General features: G+C 46.7%; 1 protein-coding gene across 1 annotated transcript in view; it reads right to left on the reverse strand.

The window, feature by feature from the left end:
- Window positions 1–957: 957 nt before the first annotated feature.
- The window catches only part of APCDD1 (APC down-regulated 1), a 44,012-nt gene continuing 25,933 nt past the window's right edge, over window positions 958–19,036 (reverse strand). The window contains exons 4-5 of the mRNA XM_007517185.3: window positions 5,484–5,805; window positions 958–3,081 (exon numbers count right to left, since the gene is read on the reverse strand). Of these exons, the coding sequence (XP_007517247.2) occupies window positions 2,630–3,081; window positions 5,484–5,805 (774 nt within the window). The 3' untranslated portion in view covers window positions 958–2,629. The remainder of the gene's footprint in view (window positions 3,082–5,483; window positions 5,806–19,036) is intronic.

The raw sequence follows: 19,036 nt of genomic DNA on the forward strand, positions 1-19,036 counted from the left end.
CTGCTTAGTAGAGGCAGACATGCCATCCAGTGAGTGCACTTGATGAAGGAAAGTCTGTTATGGAATATTCCAGCCAGTCATTCCTTCTTCAGAGACATCATCATGGTTGCAAGTTAAAATGTCTCACTCTCAAATCTGAATGTCTATTAAAAGTTTCACCAACAGAAGTTTCTTCAAAGGGGTGAACAATTACTTCAACAAAGGTCTTCATGGGAAAGAGACCTGTGGAAGTTAATTTCTAGAGACCCTCATTTGTGTCACATAAGATAATCTAGATAAGATATATGTGGATGATGGAGAGGCTGTGGGGACAAAGGAACCCTTCTGCACTGCTGGTGGGAATGTCAATGGGCCCAGACCCCATGGAGAGCTGTCTGGAGAACTCTCAGAAGGCTAGAAGTGGACCTACCCTATGACCCTGCAATTTCTCTCCTGGGGATATATCCTAAGGAGCCCAACACACACATCCAGAAAGATCTGTGTACACATATGTTCATAGCAGCACAATTTGTAATAGCCAAAACCTGGAAGCAACCCAGGTGTCCAACAACAGATGAGTGGCTGAGAAAGTTGTGGTCTGTATACATAATGGAATACTACTCAGCTACTAAGAATAACAAATCCACGTTCTTCACCTTATCCTGGATGGAGCTTGAAAGAAGCATGTTAAGTGAGATAAGTAACAAAGAATGAATATGGAATGATTTCACTCATAGGCAGAAATCGAGAAATACGAGCAGAAGCAGAAACTCAGGCAGAACTTGGACTGGATTTGGTGTCTTGTACCAAAGTAAAGGACTCTGGAGCAGGGGGAGGGGGTTCAGGTCCTGGAACATGATGGCAGAGGAAGACCTAACTGCGGGGGTTAGAACTACCTCTAGGTGAATGTCTGTGAGTTAAGTGGTTATAGACCTGTCATTTATATGGTAGGTCACTGAAGTATTCTTCAACGGTGAATATTTTTCAATATAATTTTATTATATCCTCTAAAGGCACAAATTGTATTAAATAGACCCACAGGTAAAAATGTATTTTTGTGGAAGTATTTTGACCTCTGTTTATTAAACTTAGCAGACATCAAGTTAGTAGTTTCATCTGCAGAAACCCCTTCCGTACGCAGTACGACTTAACATCGATCTAAAGACAGACTGTGGTGCTCAATGCCGTCCTTGGTCATAACTGAGCGACACACTGAGTGCTTCGGCACTTCATAAAGTTCACTATTAAATACAAGTATGACTCTTGACCTTGACAATGGTTTCCAGGTTTGCAGTTTGTGACATGCAGGCTTTGGGGCAGCAGCATTTCCCTACATCAGTCTCTATTGGCAACAGGATGTGGTACTCAAATAGTACCATCTGTAAAATTGCAACAGAATGGCAGACATGACTCTTGAGCCCTTTCAGTGTCTGTGAGAAATAAATTTACAGTCTGCATAAGGTGATCCTGAGACAAATCAAGGCAGTAATTGTACAGAAACTCGGTCAAGCTGATGCGTCAGACGATAAGGGGGTCCTTACATAAAACTTGGGTTTCACCCAAGTTGAGGGTCTAACAGAGCACAAGGCTAGGCGACCCCCACCCCACTCTGGACAACCAGGTCCTGAAACACACACTCCTGGTCTCTGTGTTCATTTCTGAAGCTAGAGATGCCAGAATGAAGTTCCATCAGCTTGGTCCTAGCTAGATACCACTGGAGCCAGGCTGGAGATCCTGTGAACTGTGAAATGAACCACCACTTTAGCATTTATCCCTATTTAATTTGCTGTCACCATCCTGTACCTTTCTGCCATGGCTGGCTGGTAACAGAACTGCTTCAGGTAGATGCCAACCACCACTGTCTGCTGAGCAGGTAAGAAAGTAACATATTTTCTGCAACCACCCCAAACCAGCAGGTAACAAATATCTCTTTCCCCAACAAGTCAAAGCAACAATAGTTTAAATTACTTTAAAAAATTTTAATTACAAATACAATTGCCACTCAACATTCAAAGTTCGGATTCTCTCTCTTTCCCTTTCTTTCTTTTTTTATTCTTTTTATTTTTTATGAAGGTTGTCATCATGGTGGTGAAACTCTGTGTCTCCATATTTACATATCTACACTCAAGTCTCCTCTTTAGTTATATATATATAAAAAAATGTCTTGATGGTGATTCCAGATCCACCGCACTGGAACTCAGGTTGTGCATTTTGGGGAGCAAAGCAGTTTCCAAAGAAAACAGTGTGATGGTAGGAAGAGCTGCAGCTTAACAGCTGTTTCTTCTAAGTTCAACTTAGCCACAGAAGATTAATTTAGAGGAAGAAGAGAATTCAGCTTTCATCCCTGCTGCCTCCACCCAACAAGCTAGCTCCAAACCGTTTGCAAGCTTAAAGTGCAACTACTACCATCCTCGGGGTGCCCAGGCCAGGGATCTGACTGGATGGAGTTCAAAGCAGGAACTTCAAACAGGCTGCTCGTGACACAGGCCTGGAGGAGGCAAGGGCTGAAGAGACGAGGAACAATAGTTTGCTGGCATTCAAGTGCATCAAAAGAATAAGTCTTCTTTCTTTTAATAAAGATCTGCAGATTGTAAGGAATCCTGCTTGGAAATATAAAACTTAGGAAAACAGAAATGAACAAAAATAACTTCTATCTGAGGATGTTCCAGTGCAACACAGTCAAAAGTCCAGCAAGCAGAGCAAGAAGCAGGGGGCAGGCACTCCCCTGAGGGGCCTGGCTCCCATGCTGGGCACGCCTCTGGTCTTCAGAGAAGTCCTCCCCTCTTGGTGTTGAGGACGCGCACTGGACTAAGGGCATCTGGTAGGATGTGGCTCTCTTCTCTGGTCTGTCTGGACTGGATCCGTCGCTAGGCCTCTGGCCATTGAAGAGCAGATAGCGGCCACGGGCATCCTGCTCCATCTTGAAGATCTCATACTCTGTGTGAGGTAGTTTGATTCCCAGCGCCACACAGCCGTTGGTGTGTGTCACATCCTGCTGGACACCCACCTGCCAGGAGCCCTCAGCTCCACACTCATTCCCGTTGAAGACATTCAGGAGTGAGGCTGTGGCCACATCCATGGGGGTGACCTTCATGTGATTCACTGTGAAGGAAACAGGACAGCTCGGTGACTTGGAGGGGTCACAGAGAAAGAAAGACCTGGGCGAATGTTTACAGGATCTCGTCACCGAAGACCAACCCAGAACATGATGTATCTGGTGCGAGATGCTCAAGTAGGAAGAGAAGAGGGTGCTGATTCCAAAGGCAAACACGCCAAACGCACTACAAGTGTGACCAGAAAAAGAAATGCTCTGGGGGGACTGGGCAGTGGAGCACCTGGTTAAGAGCACATAGTACTATGAGCAAGGACCTGCATGAGGCTCTGGGTTCGAGCCCTACCTGTCTCACTACCTGCAGGGGAGCCGCTTTACAAGCAGGTCTGCATGTCTCTCTCTCTATTTCACCATCCTCTCTCAATTTCTCTATGCCCTATCCTATAAAATGGGGGGGGGGGGATCACCTCCATGATCAGTGTATTGGTACGTAGTGCAGCTCTGAGCCCCAGCGATCACTCTGGAGGCAAAACAACAGTCAAAAAAACAAACAAAAACAAAAACCTCTGGTGTATCTGAGCCCAGGTTATAGCTGATCAGGTCCGTGAAATAAAACTATGACCAAGAGTTTCCAAGTAATTGCTTTGATGACACTGACACTTTGGGACTGACAAAATATACAAAACAAGGAACAGGAATTATGATTTTTTTTTTCTATGAAAAAGTTTTGAGATTTTTTTTTTTTGCTGAGGTGTCATGCACCTAGACAAGTGTAGTATTTGTGAAGTTACCACTGACCTATAAATTGATGCATCTAAAATAAATTAACCTTGCAAGAAAAGAAAAAGGAGTGAGCGCTTGTGCAGAACTGCTTATGAAGCCTCTCCCTGAGAAGCAGATTCCATGTCTACCACAGTGGTTTTGGAGAAAATTCAGATAAAGATGGTTCATCTTGGGAGTCGGAAAGTAGCGCAGCGGGTTAAACACAGGTGGCACAAAGCGCAAGGACTGGCTTAAGGATCCCGGTTCAAGCCCCGGCTCCCTATCTGCAAGGGAGTCGCTTCACAGGCAGTGAAGCAGGTCTGCAGGTGTCTGTCTTTCCCTCCCCCTCTCTGTCTTCCCCTCCTCTCTCCATTTCTCTCTGTCCTATCCAACAATGACGACATCAATAACAACAACAATAATAACTACAGCAACAATAAAAACAACAAGGGCAACAAAAAGGAAAATAAATGAATATTTAAAAAAAAAAGATGGTTAGTCTCTTCACTATACCTATGGGAGCATTATTCACCTGAAAGCAAATCTCCTTTAATGAAATAATAACTAAGATGTTCTGGGACTTCTTTGGGTTCACAGAAATATATTTATTTTTTTCCCTATTATCTTTATTTATTGGCTAGAGATGATCAGAAATCAAGAGGAAGGGGAAGATAGAGGGATAGAGAGACAGAGAGAGAGAGAGAGGGAGAGAGAGACCTGCATCCCTGCTTCACCACTTTTGAAATGTCCCCCTGCAGATGGGGACTGGGGGCTCAAACCTGGGTCCTTGTGCATTCTACCACGTGCACTCAGTCAGCTGTGCCACCATCTGGCCCAATATTTTACACTAAGTAGCTGGAGCCATGGAATGCTATTTTGCAAAGGGCCACACACACGGGTCCAGGCTATCCCTCTTTAATTGGTTGTAGGAGGCTCAGACCATTTTAAAGATGTGTGGCTTCAATATATATGTATTTTCTAGAACTAGGCCCACCAAATTTCCCTTGCTGATAGCAGCTCAGCAACTTTAACTTTAACTTCAACTGAAGCTTTTAACTTCCTCACTTAGGTGATTATGCCCCTGGCCCTCCCACCTCTGAAGACACGCTGACTTCTCAAGCACATGCCAACTCAGGGCTGGAAACGGCCCTGCCAAGGCCCCAGCTGTGACCAGCACCTGCTCTTTATTGCCAGCTTGGAAAGCGGCAGGCAGCAAGCACGATGTCAGCCCACGGGGTGGTCAGAATCCATGTGATGAGGAGGAAGCCTGCAGACACCCTGAGTGTTCCTGAGTCGGAGCCTCAGAGGTGACTGTGATCGAAGGCCTGAAGGCACAAAGTCTTTCTCCAACCTCTTAGACGGGGGGTGGGGGGTGAGGGGGGGTGGGGGGGGTGGGGGGGGAACAAACAAACAAAATGTGTGGTCCGGGAGGTGGTGCAGTGGTTAACGTACTGGATCTCAAGCATGAGGTCCTGAGTTCAATCCCTGGCAGCACATGTACCAGAGTGATGTCTGGTTCTTCCTCTCTCTCTCTCTCTCTCTCTCTCTCTCTCTCTCCCTCTCTCTCCCCTATCTTTCTCATTAACAAATAAATAAATTCTTTAATAAAATAAAATAAAAACGAGTCACCAAGCTGCTGTTCGTCCCCTACCCGCAGGCCGTCATGCTGAGATGCCAAGTGGGAGCTTACCTTTGAACACGAACTCTGTGCCTCCCATGACCCTGGAAGAGTGGACCCCACGGCTGTAGCGGCCCTTTGCATAGATGGTGAAAGTGGGGTGCTTGCAGACCGGGTCCGAGTAGTGGTAGTAGTGTCCCTCCCAGGTGTTGTTGTTGTCGTGGAAGATGAAGTGACGTGTGAGGAAGAGCACCTCCGGCCGCACCTCGCAGCGCTGGCTCACCCACTCGCCGTGCAGACCCACGGTCAGGTCGGCCTTGGGGGGCAGGAGCGGGGGGTGGTGCTCGTCCGACCGGTGGATGATGCGGCAGGCTATGCAGGCGTGGTCGTGGTTCTAAAGCCAAAGGAACAAACAGCGTCAGAGACTACTGCCTTCCTAAATGAGCGGTGAACACCAGGCACCTTCAGCAGTGGCTCACCAACGCCAGTCACTCCTTAGGGGCTACTCGAGGCACCTGGAACCATGCTCAGGGGCCCAGACATGGAGTGAGGGTGAGAGAGAGAGAGAGAGAACTCCCAAGTGCATACGAGTGTTTGGCTGACAGCAGGACATTGGCTTTTTTTAGAACCCTATTTTGTGCGAGCTCAGACCTACGGGGATGCAGAGGTTACACAGGCTCCTGTGCTGAATATGGGCCCCAGATCAAATCAATGGGGTTTACAGTTAACAATATTTATATACTTCTTTTTTCCATATTTGGAAGCTACTCTCTGCCCAGATCTAGCTGTCTAGAACTATTCCCAACTCTGACACCATCTCCCCAGACAACACCTTTGGTCCACCTGCACATTAGCCTGTCGGGCTCAGGCAAAGATTAGTAAAGTCATGGGCCCCTTGGAATATACCTAAAATAGACCTACTAGCTTTTTCTAAAATAGAGACCCCAAATCTTCATCTGCAATATTCTTGCCTTTAGATTCCTGATTATTAAACAATTTGTTCTGCTTTATATCTTAATGCTTTTCAACCACCAAGTTGCTGATGCTACCACGACACCAACCTGACTTCCCTGGGCAGACGACCTCACCAATGTGTCCTGGAGCCCCATCTCCCCAGAACCCTGCTCCACTAGGGAAAGACAGAGACAGGCTGGGGATATGTATCCACCTGCCAATGCCCATGTCCATCAGAGAAACCATTACAGAAACCGGACGTCTCACTTTCAGCACCCCATCATGATGCTAGGTCCATACTCCCAGAGGGATAAAGAATAGGGAAGCTGGGAGTTGGGCGGTAGTGCAGTGGGTTAAGCGCAGGTAGCGCTAAGCACATGGACCGACTAAGGATCCCAGTTCGAGCCCCCAACTCCCCACCTGCAGGGGAGTCACTTCACAGGCAGTGAAGCAAGTCTGCAGGTGTCTGTCTTTCTCTCCCCCCCTGTCTTCCCCTCCTCTCTCCATTTCTCTGTCCTATCCAACAACAACATCAAATAACAACAACTACAATAATAATAAAAAACAATAAAGGCAACAAAAAATGAAAATAAATAAATAAATATAAAATTTTTTTTAAATGAATAGGGAAGCTTCCAATGGAGGGGACGGGATATGGAACTCTGGTGGTGGGAACTGTACCCCTCTTATCCTAAGGTCTTATGGGTCATTATTAAATCAATAAGAAGGAGGAGGAGGAGAAGAAGAGTAATCCTGTCTTTGTTTTCAGTTCACATGTGCTGAACACTTGATTTCAAAAGCAAAGCCTAACACCATCTCACACCCATTTGGATGGTTAATAAGTAAATAAAAAGGAAGTAACCCACAGCATTTGGAAAAAGTGAAGATAATAGAATCCTTGTGCAGCACTTATGGCAAAGTGAAATGATAAAGCTGCTATTAAAGATAACAGCCCTGCGGTCCAACTAGTCCTCTTCTGGTTTCTACCCCAAAGAGTTGAAAGCAGAGTCTGGAAGAGATATTTGCACAACCCTACTCAGAGAGGCATTGTTCAAAATAGCCAAACCGTGCAGATCCAACGTCTTATCAGTAGATAAGAGGATACAGAAAATGTGGTATGTATCCTCACAATGCATATTATTCAATTTTTCACAACATAGATTTATCTTAAGGACATTAAGCTAAGTGTTCAAATAATCCAGACACTAGAGGACAAATGCTGTGTGGTTCTGCTCACATGATGAAATGAGACCAGCCAAACTCATAGCGGTTGCCAGGGATAAAGAAAGGGAGGAATGGGGAATTTTGCTTCTTTGAAACTCTTCTTTGAAGAGTTTTGCTTCTTTTTATTTAATATTTTATTTTTTTATCATTATTATTGGATCGAGACTGGGAGAAATGAAGGCAGAGAGAGGGAAAAAAAGATACCTGCAACACAGATCCACCACACTTGAAGCTCCCTCCCCACCCCCACCCACTCGCAGGTGGGGACTATCGGCTTGAACCTGGGTCCTTGCACATTGTAACATGTGCAATCAACCAGAGGCACCACAGCCCGGCCCCAAGAGTTTCACTTTGGGAAGATGCAGAAGTCCTACACGCACATGAACAGTGCTACACAGCATGCATTTTGAATGTTTTACTTAGAAATAGCCAGGATGGTAAATTTTATGTTGTCTTCTTCCACAATTAAGTTTCTTTTCCATAAAGAATAAAACAGAGAGAGACTCAGAGAAAGACACACACACACACACACACACACACACACACACACACACAGCATTCCAATTGCTCCGGATGACAAAGGAGAGACTAGAACAAGCCTGAAGGGCAAGAGCCAGGGGCCTTAGATGACTGAGTGCACACCTGTCATCCATTTGTCTACAAGCGCCAAGATCTGACAGGTTTACTGGTTTTATGGGCTCTTAATTTGCTTCCTGCTTTAGAGCTTTAAGCCATTTAATTAGTGCAAGATAGTGGAGGCTCTGTCTCTCCAGAGCTCTGGGCTACGTCTGTTTTGTCATACTAACATGGTTTCTGGGATAAGGGGGGACTGAAGGTTCGAGGGGAGATGGTCGGGGACTATCAGCTGCCTAAATGCTGCTCGAGAGGCGCCAGACTGAAAGCAGGAAAGCTGGGTCTGTGGCCGGATCTGTCATAGCCAGGCTGTATGACTTTAGCCACAGGCCACCCCTGGGCAGGGTGGCACCTCCGTGCGGTTCTGTTCCCAGATAGAAGGTTGTTAATCAGACCGGGCTGAGAGATACTGGCCTCTAGATGTACAAGTCTTATCAGCACAATGGCTGGAGGACAACAGCTGAAGCTCCGTGTTCAGGTGCAAGGCTCTCCGACACTGGGTCTGTGTTTCCCTACTGGGGTAAGGAGGGGTGGAGGGGAGGGGGTCAGCAGTTCTTTAGTCTGGCCTCAGGCCTGCGGACACGGAACTGACCGGCAGTCATTCTTGGCAAGTACACGCTTGCTTTCTAAAGTCTGAAGTCCAGATCTATAATTTCTTTTTTTAAATATTTATTTTCCCTTTTTGTTGTCCTTGTTGTTTTTTATTGTTGTTGTAGTTATTATTGTTGTTATTGGCTTCGTTGTTGTTGTTGGATAGGACAGAGAGAAATGGAGAGAGGAGGGGAAGACAGAGAGGGGGAGAGAAAGATAGACACCTACAGACCTTCTTCACTGCCTGTGAAGCGATTCCCCTGCAGGTGGGGAGCTGGGGGCTCGAACCAGGATCCTTTAGCCGGTCCTTGCGCTTCGAGCGTTTAACCCGCTGTGCTACCACCCAACTCCCCAGATCTGCAATTTCTTCTCACTTCTAGAGCTCACTAGTGCCACGTGATGCGGCTGTGGTAGTGATGCAGTTAGTTGCTTGGCTTCCTGAGAGGGTGGATGGACAGGCCTACTAGCTACCACTGCTGCATAGCCCCTCTGGAGAAGAACTCGATGCTCACTCGATTGTTTCTGTGCCTCTGAAATGAGCCTGGAGTTGCAAGTGAGGGTAGGAGATGCTTCCTTTGCTAACATCACCTGTGGCTTGTTGGTGATGAGGTCCCATAGGCTTCAGGGTGAGAGGCAGGTGGGGGTTTCACCAGTCCAGGGTCCCAGTTCATTTGCTGTCTGTGCTTTCCAACAAATGACTGGGAGAACATGGGGTGGGGGTGGGGGGGCGGGGAGTGTCTGGTAGACTGTGGTCAGCACTGAGCTTCTGTCCACAAATCACCTCAAGAAAATGGATGACAGGGCCAGGTGGTGGCGCACCTGGTTGAGCACATGCTACAGTGTCCAAGGACCCAGGTTCGAGTCCCCGATCCCCACCTGCAGGGGGAAAGCTTCACAAGTGGTGAAGCAGGGCTACAGTTGTCTCTCTCCCTCTCTATAACCCCCTTCCCTCAATTTCTGGCTGTGTCTATCCAATAAATAAATAATAAAGATAAAAAATAAATAAATAAGAAAGAAAATGGAGGCGAGTACTCCCCCTCCTGCCCCCGCCCCGCCCACAACACATTATGCTCACACAGAAAGAGATGCACCCAGCCTGGTTCTGAGGATTCTGGGTAACCAACCCTTGCTTCCAGAAGTGACTGCCAATTAATAACCAGTGATCTTAGGCAACTCACTAACCTCTCTGTTTCAATGTCCTCCTGTAGGAAATAGGGATTGTCACAGGTACCTGCTTACCTGATGCAAGGGATGAGGGGAGGCCAGCCCCAGATCAGTACCCAACCCCACTCACTCTAGGGAGAGTCCTTCCTGGCAAGGAGCAGGGAGTGGGGGACACACACAGGCACATTCCTTGGTAAGATGACCAAGTGTGGGAGTCGGGCGGGAGTGCAGTGGGTTAAGCGCATGTGGTGCAAAGTGCAAGGACCGGGCGTAAGGATCCCAGTTCGAGCCCTTGGCTCCCCACCTGCAGGGGAGTCACTTCACAGGTGGTGAAGCAGGTCTGCAAGTGTCTATCTTTCTCTCCCCCTCTCTGTCTTCCCCTCCTCTCTCCATTTCTCTCTGTCCTATCCAACAACAACAACAATATCCAACAACAACAACAATAACAACAATAATAACAACAATAATAACTACCTTGAAAAACAAGGGCAACAAAAGGGAAATAAATTAAAAATTATATATATATATATATATATATATAAAATGATAAAGTGTGTCTCAGGGGTGTCTCTGGCTACTGTGTATGCTGTCTGTGTCTTTCAAAGGAACTTCACACTCGCTCCTCACTCTCAGGATCAGCCTTCTCTACCTGCCAGCCAGAGCCATCCTGAGCAGCACCTTACAACTCAGAGCTCACACACTCCAAGTGAAACCAGCGAGCCCAGTGCTCAGATTCAAATTTCCAAACTTACAGACAGGACGGTGGTGTTCTGGCCAGTGCCTTTCAGCGAGGTCGCTGAGATGCTCCAGCAGCCCTCTAGGGAAATCATTTAAATGATGCAGGAGGAGTTGCCCAGCCACCAGCGACCCTGCTCACTGAGGGGTTCCTCAACAGCCTGCTTCTACTTCCCTTCCTCCTATTCCCACCACCAGGTTTGCGAGCTGTAACTATTATTATTGTTATTATTTATTTTATGCCTTTGGGGTTATCGCTGGAGTTCGGTGCCAAGACTATTTTTTTTATTTTAATTTTTTTTTAAATTTTTATTTAAGAAAGGATTAATGAACAAAAACATAAGGTAGAAGGGGTACAACTCCACACAATTCTCACCACCCAATCTCCATAACCCACCCCCTCCCATGATAGCTTTCCCATTCTCTAGCCCTCTGGGAGCATGGACCCAGGGTCGTTGAGGGTTGCAGAAGGTAGAAGGTCTGGTTTCTGTAATTGCTTCCCCGCTGAACATGGGCGTTGACTGGTCGGTCCATACTCCCAGTCTGCCTCTCTCTTTCCCTAGTAGGGTGTGTCTCTAGGGAAGCTGAGCTCCAGGACACATTGGTGGGGTCTTCAGTCCAGGGAAGCCTGGCCAGCATCCTGGGGTGCCAACACTATTAATCTACTGCTGCTGGCAGCCATTTTTTCCATTTTATTGGCTAGAGACAGAGACAAACTGAGAGAAACTGAGAGGGGAGGGGAGATTAGAGAGGGAGAAAGAGCGACACCTGCAGTCCTGCTTCACCACTTATGAAGCGTTCCCCCTACAGATGGGGAGTGGGGGACCCTCACATGGGTCCTTGCTCTTAGTGCTATGTGCGCTTAACTAGGTGTGCCACCACCTGACTTCTGCAAGCTGTAGTTTTAAAAACATCAACTGCGATCACTTCACTTCTGGTTGCTCTAAAGAAGACTGTGTCTCAGTCTCTGAAAAACAAATGTGCTTGTTTCCTCAAATATCAGTATTCAGGTAAAAATGGCCTCCAGGAAGGGGAAGACAGAGAGGGGAAGAGAAAGACAGACACCTGAAGACCTGCTTCACCGCCTGTGAAACGACTCCCCTGCAGGTGGGGAGCCGGGGGCTCAAACTGGGATCCTTACACCGGTCCTCATGCTTTGTGCCATGTGTGCTTAACCCGCTGAGACTCGATTTATATCTGCTTTATATCTTAATGCTTTCCAGCCACCACGATGCAAATGCTACCATGATGCCAACCCAATGTCCTTGGGCAGACGACCTCACCAATGTGTCCTGAAACCCCACCTCTCCAGAGCCCTGACCCACTAGGGAAAGATAGAAACAGGCTGGGAGTGTGGATCGACCTGCCAACGCTCATGTCCAGCAGAGATGCAATTACAGAAGCCAGATCTCTCACCTTCTGCACCCCATAATGATCCTGGGTCCATAGTCCCAGAGGGATAAAGAATAGGGAAGCTTCCAATGGAGGGGAGGGGATGGGATATGGAACTCTGGTGGTGGGAACTGTATGGAATTGTACCCCTCATCCTACAATCTTGACAGTCACTGTTAAATCAATTAAAAAAAAAAAGTCTGGCTCTTGAGTAGAAAGACTTTAATAATGGCTTTACAGGGAGTCGGGCGGTAGTGCAGCAGGTTAAGTGCAGGCGGCGCAAAGCACAAGGACTGGTGTAAGGATCCCGGTTCGAGCCCCCGGCTCCCCACCTGTAGGGGAGTCGCTTCACAGGCAGTGAAGCAGGTCTGCAGGTGTCTATCTTTCCCTCTCTCTGTCTTCCCCTCCTCTCTCCATTTCTCTCTGTTCTATCCAACAATGAAGACATCAATAACAACAATAATAACTACAACAATAAAGAACAAGGGCAACAAAAGAGAATAAATAAATAAATAAATTTTTTAAAATCTTTAAAAAATGGCTTTATAGGATTTTATTGATCTCTATTTGATCATTTTTTCCATGTCTATAAAAAGTTAAAGTAGACTAATAGTGAAAAGTAAATTAAACTTACTATAAAACCAAGGGGCCTCAAGGTTTGGATCATTTCTCTTCCTCTCTCCCCCAAAGGCTTCAGCCAGGCCTCCAAGGCAGGAGGCATTCAGCATAGACTTCCGGAATGGTCAGCTTCCGGCATGCCCAGGCCTTCCCTCTGCCCTTTCAGCTTTCTTGCCTTTTAAGGGATGAAACATTTGCCACTTGCATTGTCCCTGACAATGAGTATTTCCTAGTCTGCTAACTTCTTAAATGAAACAACCTTGCATGCTTGCTAAAATAGTTTGGAGACAAGAATCACAGCAAACTGTTTCTGTACTAAAAGGTCATGACAGACACTGGGCAGTACAGCAGAGGCACGACACTTCATATGTCGGCCCAAATAAAATGTACAAATAAGCAAACCCAGGAGTCGGGCAGTAGTGCAGCGGGTTAAGTGCACGTGGCGCAAAGTTCAAGGACTGGCGTAAGGATCCCGGTTCAAGCCCCGACTCCCCACCTGCGGGGAGTCGCTTCACAGGTGGTGAAGCAGGTCTGCAGGTGTCTGTCTTTCTCTCCCCCTCTCTGTCTTCCCCTCCTCTCTCCATTTCTCTCTGTCCTATCCAACAATGACGACACCAACAATAATAATAACTACAACAACAATAAAAAAACAAGGGCAACAAAAAGGAAATAAATTTTAAAAACAACAAATAAGCAAACTTTTCAGTGTTAAGACCCTGCTGTGCAACCCCAACTGCTATATATATATATATATATATATATATATATATATATATCATGTATATTTGCTGCCTCATATATATATAGTGTATATTTGCTGCCTCATAGTTAACAGCTAGCTCCAGTGAGCTTGCAGTTTTTCTTTGGGACTTATCCTGATATAAAACTAATTCCCGAGGGCTGGGGAGATAGCATGAAAGGATTCAGGTTCAATACCCAGCACCTCCATAAACCAGAACTGAGTAGTGTCCTGGTAAGCGCGCGCACACACACACACACACACACACACACACACACACACACACACAGAGGTGGGGGGGATCTGAAACTGTTCTAGGTCATGATGTCTTCGATCATTCTAACAACTTATCTCCCACCCCTCTGCAAGCCCCTGTCCTTTCCCTACAATGACAAAAAGTGGACACATTTTTTTTTCATAAGTTCTAGGTCCCTTCTATTACCTTGCAGATACCCAATCAACTAGCCATCTATCCAGCAACCCTGCCAAGCATATGCCTAAGGGACCTCTTCCTGCTGGAGACACATCCCCCAAAGCTGAGCTGAAAAATATCTACTGTCTAGAGCCACTTGGTTCAAGTTTCCTCCAAAGTTACAAATAGCGCAAAGTCTCACAATTCATCTGTATTTTTTCACCTGCTCCAAAAAGGCTCTGGAGTAGACAAGCTCCCCCGACCCCCAAACAAATACTGATTCACAGTCTAGAAGACTCCACAGATGTCAAGGGAGAAAGCGTAGTGACAGTTCCCTCAAGCACAGGGGCTCACCTACTCTGAAAAACACGCTGGTGTTTTTCTCTCTCTGACGGGCAGACAGCCACAGCACTGTGTATGTGCTGGGTTAGAAAATTCAAGAAACATGGCTTGAGGAAAGTTGTCTGGGTTTCAGACAACCCCTTTGATTTATGGCTCTGTGGCTGAATCAGCACAGGGCTTTGGAGAAAGACCAGTTCCATTTGCTTATGTGCCTGATCTTGAGGCTCTGGTCCTTCCAAACAGCCCTGGCAATCATTTGCTTTTAATTACTATTTGATTCTCTTTCTACCACTGGGAGAAGAAACCTGGCTGAACTGTCAGCTGTGCAGAACCCAAGCAGAGGATTCAACGACTGCCCTTATGTTAAACTCGATTCAGGAAAAGCGTCTTCTTTCAGAGTTATTTTAGGCCGCCTCGATTTTTTTTTTAAAATGAAGAGTAGACAAATACCCTGAAAGAATCCTCCCAGCACACCTGATTCCCTTCAAACATAATTTATTTGCAAGAAGAAGAAGCAAAAGAAAAAAAAAAACCCTCAACCTCATAGCAAAGCTGCATAAAGCTTAGAAAAACAAGGTGATTTAAAGTTTCTATTTTTACATGGTGTCCCATTTCCAGAGGGGCTGAGACTCGTGGTTTCAAACTCAATTTAGCATTTAAACTAATTTTCAGCCAGGTCTCTGTGGACCTGCAATTAGGGAAGGCAGAGTTCAAAGAACGGGGGGGGGGGGGGGGGGGGGGGGGGGGCTGTGGGTGTCCTCCGGATGTGCTCCCAGCCTCCCTCCGCCCCACTCCCACACTCCCAGCAGGGCAGCGACCTGACCTGCCACAGGCAGCAAGCACCTGGAGCTTTGCGTCCGCTGTGTCTGGGACAGCGCTGGCCAAGACCATTCATTCCTTCTCCTAGTTGTCCTGGGGAAGGATCTAACAGCTTCCTGCCGGCCAAGATGGACATGCCAGGGACAACAAGAGAAGAAGGGTTTCTTTCAGCTCCCAAAGCCTTGTGGACCCAGGAGGCTGGCCCCCGAAGGCCCTCTGCTCCTAGTCCCCAGGCAAGTCAGCTGCTGGGCAGGGCTCTGGATGCCAGCCCTGAGCATTCCTCTCAGTCTAGCCACCATCTTCATCTGTGGTCACGGAACTTCACTGAGATTCAGAATTGCTCCTTTTTTTTTTAATTGAATTTTGAGTGATGATGGTGTTTAGGTATTGAAAGATCATGACACAAATTACAACATGCATGAAAAGGCACACAGTGACATGTCACTATTCCAACTGCCTCTCTTCCTTAGAGGGAATTACCGTCATTTCCTGTATACCTTTCCAGAAAAATTCCTTTATAAGCCACCTTCTTTACTATTGATTTTGAAGGATGGTACCATATTATCCATCCTCTTCTGTACCTACTAGGGTTTTGTTGTTGCTGCTATTTGTTCGTTTGTTTGTTTTTTGCTTCACAGTATCTTCTGGATAATAACTCAGTCCCTGGGACTTTCCAGCCTTATCATTTCTTAAGTCAGGGAATCATATCTAAGGTTTAAAGAGGCTCCTTGTTAGCAGTCAGGCAAAATATTCCCACAGCTGCCTTAGAGTAGAGGGGGGAAATGGAAGGAAACATTTTAAAAGTTGGGCATCATAAAACACTTGGGTAACCCTTGGCCAGCTGTCAACTGTCATTTTCATTCATGGGTCTGTCTGCACAGAAAGGGGTTTACCTCAACCCTGGTAAAGAGAGAGCTCTGTGAGTGTCCCCCTTCCAAACACCACATAGCACTCTGTCCACTAGCCTGCCCTTTGCTTTTATTTTATTATTTTTTTTCACTTTAAAAAAAAATATTTTATTTTATTTATTTATTCCCTTTTGTTGCCCTTGTTGTTTTATTGTTGTAGTTATTATTGTTGTTGTCGTTGTTGGATAGGACAGAGAGAAATGGAGAGAGGAGGGGAAGACAGAGAGGGGGAGAGAAAGACAGACACCTGCAGACCTGCTTCACCACCTGTGAAGCAACTCCCCTGCAGGTGGGGAGCCGGGGTTCGAACCGGGATCCTTATGCCGGTCCTTGTGCTTTGCGCCACCTGCGCTTAACCCACTGCGCTACAGCCCGACTCCCTGCTTTTATTTTTATCCTTTTATATAAAGGACACATGAAGGCTCCAAAAGGCTAGATAACACTACCAACAACTCACAGCTGGTGCCCAAGGGGGGGAAAAAATTAGTTTCCAGGATTAGTTAGTGTTTCCAAAGTCCATTTTGTGGCCAGTTTATCCAGACAGTGTGAAGGGATGGGGGGGGGGGGAGTTCCAACTTTGTATTTATAAAAACTCTAAGGTCAACCTACAACAGTCATCTTTAATTTCCACGTCAGTGTTTAATAATGCACTTCCAAGAGCCACAAGTATGTAACCTTGCTTTGCCAACAGACAAGCTCTGTTCAGGGATGCTGACATCCTAAGCAGGAGGAGAGACAGGGGACAAGTGGAAGGGACTCAGCTGGGTCTGCAAGTCTCAGGAAAACACTGCACCTGTCAGACCTCCTTCTGAGGAGTCAGGCCTGCTGTTCAGCAGCAAGTGCAGGATGAAAGTACTGAGTAATAAGTAAAAAAGGTGGGTAGAATGAATCCTTTTATTTTTTTTTTTAAGCTCTCAAAGAGCTTGAGGAGTCAAAAAGCCCAGGCTAAGTGTTTGCTGGTAGAGAAATAAAATCCGGGGCTGGTCAGTGGCGCACCTGGCTGAGTGCATGTTACTTTGTGCAGGGATCTGGGTTTGGGCACCCCCCATGCTACCGCCGGTTCCCACCTGCAGAGGGGGAAGCTTCACAAGTGGTGAAGCAGGGTTGCAGGAGTCTCTCTGTCTCTCTCCCTCTCTATCTCCCCCTATCTCTGAATTTTTGGCTGTCTCTATCCAACAAAAATAAAGATAATGTAAATTTTTTTTAAAAAAAGGAAAAACAACTTAGCCTGTTGGGGGGGAGGCTGGGCGGTAGGTCACCTGATTAGGCACACATAGTACTAAGCATAAAGACCCGCGCAAGGATCCAGGTTTGAGCCCCTGGCTCCCCACCTGCAGGCGCGATGCCTCACAAGCAGTGAAGCAGGTCTGCAAGTGTTTATCTTTCTCTCTTCTTTAAAAAAAATATTTTGGGAGTTGGGTGGTAGCACAGCGGGTTAAGCGCACAGGTCTGCAGGTGTCTGTCTTTCCCCCTCTCTGTCTTCCCCTCCTCTCTCCATTTCTCTCTGTCCTATCTAACGACAACGATGACATCAATAATAACAATAACTATAACAATAAAAAACAACAAGGGCAACAAAAAGGAAAATAAGTAAATAAATATAAAAATATTTTTATTATCTTTATTTATTGGATAGAGACAGTCAGAAATCAAGAGGGAAGGGGGAGGCAGAGACACCTGCAGCCCTACTCACAAAGCTTTCCCCTGCAGGTGGGACCAGGGGCTTGAACCCGGGTCCTTGTGCACTGTGACATGTGTGTTCACCCAGGTGCACCACCACCTCCACCCACCCCCTTTCTCTCTCAATTTCTCAATGTCCTAACCAATAAAATAAAAAAAGAATAACCACCAGGAGCACATTCATAGTCAGCACGGAGACCCAGTGATAACCTTGGAGGCAAAAGATAAACTAAATAAAATAAATAAAATAAAATAAAAATAACATCTTAGCCTGTATGTTTGCCTATGTCCAGCCCAAGGTGAGATACAGCGGGTGAGCGGTCCAGGCTCCAGTCCAGTTGGTTGCTCCTGGAGCAGACAGATGCTCCGTACTTAGTTTCTCTTCCGCTGCTCCCAATCTGGGTTATTTTGCTGCTCTGGAGTGTCTGTGTTGGAGGGTGAGCCTGGGTGAATGGGTTCTGCTGTTTAGTGGGTCTCCGGAGAGGCTCAGGGTGAGATAGGGGTTAGTGTTCTTGGCTCCCGTAAGATTTCTGTCTGTACTGGGGACCACTTTTTTCAAGACATTCTTACCTCCTATTTCTAGAGATAATTTGAAAGTTGGCTCAACTGTGCTCAGAGTCAGCCAAATAAATGCACATCTGCACGTTTCCTTTGCCCAGTACTATCTCCCAGAGGGGCTTTCATAAGTGTCGCTTAGCCACAGTGCTCAGTGCTCAGGGACTCTGGACCAAGTCACCAACTAGAAGGGTCCCACCAAGGAACTGGAAGCCCATTCTTGCTAACAGTTGCCCCAGGAGGTGTAAAAAAAAAGTCAGCTTAGCACTCACTTCACTCAAGTGCCAACCCTATGGCAGAATCTCTCTCTCTCTCTCTCTCTCTCTCTCTCCCCCTCTCTCTCTCCCTCTCCCTCCCTCCCTCCCTCTCTCCGCCAATTCTATCTCTCCCTCTCCCTCTATCTGTCACTCAGCTTATCACTGGGGCTTGGTGCTTACATAAAGAATCCACTGCTCCTGGAGGACTTTTTTTTTTATTACTATAGAAACAGATAAATAGGGTGAAAGAGGGAGAAAGAGGCTCCTGCAGCCTGCTCCGTTGTTTCTGAAGTTTCCTCCCTGCAAGGGGGAGACTAGGGCCTTGACCTGAGTGCCTGTGCGTGCCCACTCACGGGGCCTTGACCTGAGTGCCCGTGCGTGCCCACTCACTGGCTGCCCTACTGCCCAGCCCCCTCAGATGGTCTTCTGGAGGCCTTTGCACAGACCTGTGAAATGATCATCCTGAGAAGAGCTGATGGAGATGGGCAGGAAGCCACCTTCTCCCTTTCCTGACTCACCTGTCTTCCTCAGCGTATCTGGAATTACAAGGCAGAAATAGCACAGTGGGCCTGGCTCCTGTTCTGCCCTGGAACTACCTACCC

This window comes from Erinaceus europaeus, chromosome 10 (assembly GCF_950295315.1).
Source record: "Erinaceus europaeus chromosome 10, mEriEur2.1, whole genome shotgun sequence".
In the NCBI taxonomy this organism is placed as follows: Eukaryota; Metazoa; Chordata; class Mammalia; order Eulipotyphla; family Erinaceidae; genus Erinaceus; species Erinaceus europaeus.